General features: G+C 31.3%; 1 protein-coding gene across 1 annotated transcript; it reads left to right on the top strand.

The window, feature by feature from the left end:
* The first annotated feature begins 3033 nt into the window (after positions 1-3033).
* Positions 3034-3516, top strand: LOC106294145. The gene has a single exon (XM_013729746.1). It carries the CDS (start codon positions 3124-3126, stop codon positions 3343-3345), a length of 222 nt encoding a protein of 73 aa, XP_013585200.1. The 5' UTR covers positions 3034-3123; the 3' UTR covers positions 3346-3516.
* The last annotated feature ends 1960 nt before the right edge of the window (positions 3517-5476 follow it).

Below are 5476 nucleotides of genomic sequence, written 5' to 3'. Positions count from 1 at the left end.
GATACTTTATGAATCTACACTCCAGAGTTTTCGAACAACAGTCGGATCAGATGGTTAATTAATCAAATATTAAGCTAATCGTTAATCGGAAAGTACTGCAAATACCTTCAAAGATGACGAACGAAACGATTGTCTCTTCTGTGTTTGAGGGCGGATGGATGATGAACACTTGCGCCTACCGAAAGAACGGAGAAAGCAGTAAAGCAAGAGACGTGGTGGGAGATGAAGAGGAAGATTATAAAGGAGCCATGGTGGGAGATGATGGAGCGAGGAGAGATCGAGAGAGAGCGTGGGAGGAGAGATAGAGAGAGACACGTGTGTTAAGGATTGAGTCCTTCCAATCCCTCTTGAAGGATTGATCCTTAGCTAATTAAACCAAAATAATAATATTATATTGAAATAATGCTAAGGATTAACGGTAAGGACTCATCTAAAATCACCGTTGCAGCTGCCCTTATGTTTAATCTCACCCCTACAACCATACCTAAACCAATTTTCTTTCTGAATATCTGAAAGATTAAACTATAGAGAACAAAATATTAAGTTGCTCACCCATGGTTTGTTGGAGGATGTTTTCAATCAAGCTTTTGATGTAAAATCTATATAGTACAGTAGAAAAAAAATCAGTGAAGTAATTGAAACGCATTTACTTTTTTTTATCAGAAGCTCTTCTTCTGCATTTGTGTCTGCTTTTATCTTCATTTTCTTTCTTTCTCCTTTTCATCTAAAATCTTTTTGTTCTAATCAAATCTCCAGCAATTAAGATTTACTCTTCATTTTTTTTTTGAATGAATGTTAATATTTTATTCAATCAAAAACTCTTTTGTGCTACATTTACAATGCTTCATATGTAAGAACATATTTCTTATACATTTTATAATCTATATTTTTCTATAAACTTAAAAATGGCCTTGTTGAAAATTAGAATCTAAGTCCATTCTCTAACCTTGTGTAACCCATTCTCTGAACCGATGAAAATTTGTTCCTAATGTTTCTCTCCATGATCATGATCAGAATTGTTGTATTCAAAAGCTTCTCCCCATGAATAATCGTTTGGAAAATATACCTCAATGTGAACTGCTTTGTAGTGTTCTGATATGTGGAGATCAAATCTACTATCTCCCTCCAACTTCTCGTATAATCTCTTCCTATCAGTCCTGCAAGGTTCTCCCACACAACCTCAGAGAATCTGCATTCAAAAAACAGATGGTTCCCGGTTTCCAATGGTTCATCACACAGAGAGCAAGCATTATTGACAGGTCCTCTCCACTTCGTCATCTTATCGCCTGTAGATAGTATATTATATATAGCTATTCATGCGAGGGATGTAAATCTTGGAGTAGCATACCTGAATCAAACTCCTTGAGGGATGTAAATCTTGGAGTAGCATACCTGAATCAAACTCCTTTACTCCATGAACATTTAGTTCCTCGTGATCTTAGCAACTCTCAAGTTGCCTTAGTTGAGAATTTATTTTTGAATTTATCATCACCTATTCTCCACTCACCAACATCAGTCACATAATATGACAGTTTTGTGACATATTTTTAGTTGGTAATTGTAACAAATTTGTTACTTTTTATATTGTTGCTATTTGAAATGAAATGGTTACTCCAGTAATGCGTAGCAAACACCGTGACATTTTTGTTACCAAAAAAGATTTGTGACAGACGGTATTGTAACCGTTTTAATTGGTCACAAATACATCATAATATTATTATTGTGACGAAATATTTATTATTGTGACTACAAAATTATTTTTTAGTATATTTTAATATTATTTTAAATTATTTGACAAGTGACGTTAGTTGATTCTATACTTACCTTTAATTTTTACATCTAGGTTAAATAAATAAAAATTAAAAATCATCTACCAATCAAATTATAATAATTTCTCAAGATTTCACTAGTGTTCGATACATATTTGAAAGTCATTTAATTGTCTTTTCATTTAATATATATGAAGATTTTAATCAATTTATGTATTTTAAAACTATATACAGTATATATGTAATTTTAAATTCTAATTTTTTTTAAACTTTTTATGTTCTAGTTAGTTATTTGAAAGAAATAACTTGACAATTTATGATGTTTGGAACAGTATAAAACAGTAAAAATATTATATGTGAGTATTATCAAATGCTAACAATTACTATTGCTTGCAAGCAATGTGTATGTCTTAGCCGCAGAATCAACTAGCCGTTTAGTAATATAACGGAAACCATGGTGACACTGAGACATGAAAAATGACAAAATTGGCGTTATGTTCTAGTGTTCAGCCGCGGTTTTTCATCCTGAAACTTGTGTACACTTGTCGCTTGAATTATCTGTGGCTGTGGCCTCATGGTTTATGGCTCCTTTCATCCAGGTTTTGATACTTTTTGGAAATAGTTTACTCTAATAAAAGTGTGTTTTCACATGCTCTGTGTAAAATTAATATAGAAATATCAAATAACCACTCCTGTCTGAAACACTCCTGTCTAGTAATGTAGTGATATTTGAAGCAATAAACAAAATATTTTGTTGTTTTCAGATTTCCATTATTATTAACAAACATCGTGACAATAATTTCTCTTGTATATATTTGTTTATGTTTTATTCGATCCAACATAAATACACGTGATATAATCATATTATTTTAATGTGTCCTGCGACATTCACTAGACATCCACGAGCTAATCCAAATTCAAAAGGTCAAAAGTTGAACCTAACAAAACATATTAAAACCAAAAGAATTGGTTCGATCATATCATCTTCTTTGCAGAAACAAACCATGGTATAAAAATCCAACGAATCTTCCACAAATTAGGAATCTTTTATATTATTTAACTTAAATAATCACCAGCTTTCAGCAGAAGTAAATTCCTATTATAGGGAAAGCACGTTTTCATTTGTGGAAAAACAATCCAAAGACATAAAATATCTGCGTATGTAATTATTTGTGCCAAACAACATGGGACATAACGCCCACAGGTTTTACCCCCTCTATAAATTAATAACTTTCAGTCTTTCACTTCAACTCCATCAAGAAACTTCAAACTGCCAAACAAAGCATTTCTTTCAAATTTCAATCACCAAAAACAATCCCAAATTAAGTCTTTTCACTTCTTGATTCCTATTCCAATGGATGTCTACATATCTGAAGAGTATGTCAACCGCAGGAGAATGGAGAAAAAAGCTGCAGCTGTTGCCGGAAAGAATCTGAGGTTCGGCTTTTGTGCATGCGATAGACTGGAGAAGAGAAAAAGCATTCCTCAGATACCAGAACCTCGGCCGGAGAATGAGTTTCGGGTCACCCGCGGTGGTGTTTATGAGAGTTGTGTTTTCCAATGCTTCTCGCCGTAATAACCAGAGCGTTCGCGTTTAGTGATTCAAACGTACGTAGACGCAGTTGCATATGCATGGGCTGTTATATTAGCTGTAGCTCTTGTATTTGTATTTCTTGGTTTTTAACCTTTTCATGCTACTAATAGTGTATTTATAGCGGGGTTTTTAATAACTACGAGTGTGTTTATCCATAAACTACAACAATGTATAATTAATAGATTCTAGATAGCTAAATCCTAAAAATAAGATATGTCAAGTAGTGTGATAAAAATATTGAACGACATCAATTGAAAAGATAGTAGATAAAGAACAATCAGACTTTTGGAATAAAAACAAAAGCTCTTAATTACTCTAATCAGTTAATCAATAAGACAAAGTGTTAAAACGAAACTATACAGCTGGTCGCATTCTTAGAGTCAAAAGTTCAACAGATCGAGCAATGCGAAAATTATGTAAACTGACTCGGCTATGCGGTTCTTTCGGAAAACCCTTCTACAAAATCGATTAACTTTGGGTTAAGCTTGGTCATTGCTGACCGGGTATATGCGTCCGGTTAAAGCGAGCGATTCTTGAATTATCGATGTGGGCCATTGAAAACCAAATAGAGTGATGAAATGAAGTTCTGTTCTTGTAGCCCGGCTTCCTAGTTGTAGCCCAAGTACTCTATCGAAAGTTAGCCCATGATTGCTTTTGACGAGTAGACTACAAATGCATACGTCGGTTGGTTTTGTTTGTTAGTCTTTTAATTTTGTGCAGGAAAAATAATGTATACCTATGACAAAAAGCTACTTAACTGATCCCAAGTGTATCTGTTAGATTCGGGTTTAATTACTAGGTTCCAACTTAAAACCAATTAGTGATTACTGGATTGACCATAACCCTTTATATATTACTTAATATCCCTTAGAATTTCCGATGTAGGATATATATCCCTAATACTCTTCCTCGAGATAATGACTCTTATCGGCCAGAAATCTCGAAACTTTAGGATATTTATACTCGGTCGAACGAGTTTAACACAACCTTTATATCCGGTTGGAAGGGTTAATCACGATCTTTATACCCGGTCAGAAAGGTTAATTTTTAATTTTAATTAGAAATTTAGGGTATTTAGGATCTGGACTCTGATACCATGTTAGATTCGGGTTTAATTATGGACTTCCTACTTAAAATCAATTGGTGATTAGTGGATTGGCTCTAACCCTTTATATATTATTTAATGTTTTTTAGAATTTCAGATATATATCCGTAATAGTATCAATAAATCAGTTTTAGGTTATCCTTGACTAACCAGCTGCACCAATGGCACAATAACACGGTCACCTCAGTTCTCATACAGGTTTATTATCTAAGATGTTATATCCCCTATATATTAATTTATATATTAATTGAAAAACATTTGAAAAAATGTAAACTCAATTTTGTATTAATTAAAAAATGTCTCAATGTATATGTGGCACTCAATTAGGTAGTCAATTACATTCAATTGAAAAATAAGTAGGTCCACATTCGATTTTTATATGTTGTTAGATACATAAGTTGGTCAAACTATATGATATAATGATATGATATGCTATTTTCTCTCCTTAAATAAAACCTACAGAATTACCATAAATGACTAATATATATATGACAATTAATGATTTTAATAATAAAGATTTGATAACAATTTATATCTCCTCCATTATTTTTGTTTAATTTTATATTAATTAAAATAAATTAAACAATCAAATTAGCTATAAAAGTAAAATTTAGATTTTTTCGTATATGTTATAATTTGAATTTTTAAAAACGACAATAAATGACTAAAACTATTAAAATTATTATGATAAAAATTAATGATCAATGGTTTAACATTTTTATTATAAGAAGATACACAAGATTTTAAAACCATATGAGTAAAAAATATCATTTAATAATAAAATAAATAAATATATATATATATAACACTATATACCATAGGATTACATAAATATTTTAATATTAAAAGTTTCAATGAATTTTCAAGAACATTTATAAATTATAAACTTATTAAAGATTTCAGATTGAAAATTTTGTTATCGATGATTTAAATATTTTGTTATAAAACGATATGAACGATCATAGAACTGTATGATTATAAATTCTTATTTAATAAATAACTATACAA

Source organism: Brassica oleracea, chromosome C5 (genome assembly GCF_000695525.1).
Source record: "Brassica oleracea var. oleracea cultivar TO1000 chromosome C5, BOL, whole genome shotgun sequence".
Lineage (NCBI taxonomy): Eukaryota > Viridiplantae > Streptophyta > Magnoliopsida > Brassicales > Brassicaceae > Brassica > Brassica oleracea.
This window is presented reverse-complemented; position numbering and strand designations above follow the sequence as displayed.

Bases quoted from the DNA above. Each gene is read 5' to 3' on its own strand.
- LOC106294145 (XM_013729746.1), top strand. From the start codon at position 3,124: ATGGATGTCTACATATCTGAAGAGTATGTCAACCGCAGGAGAATGGAG.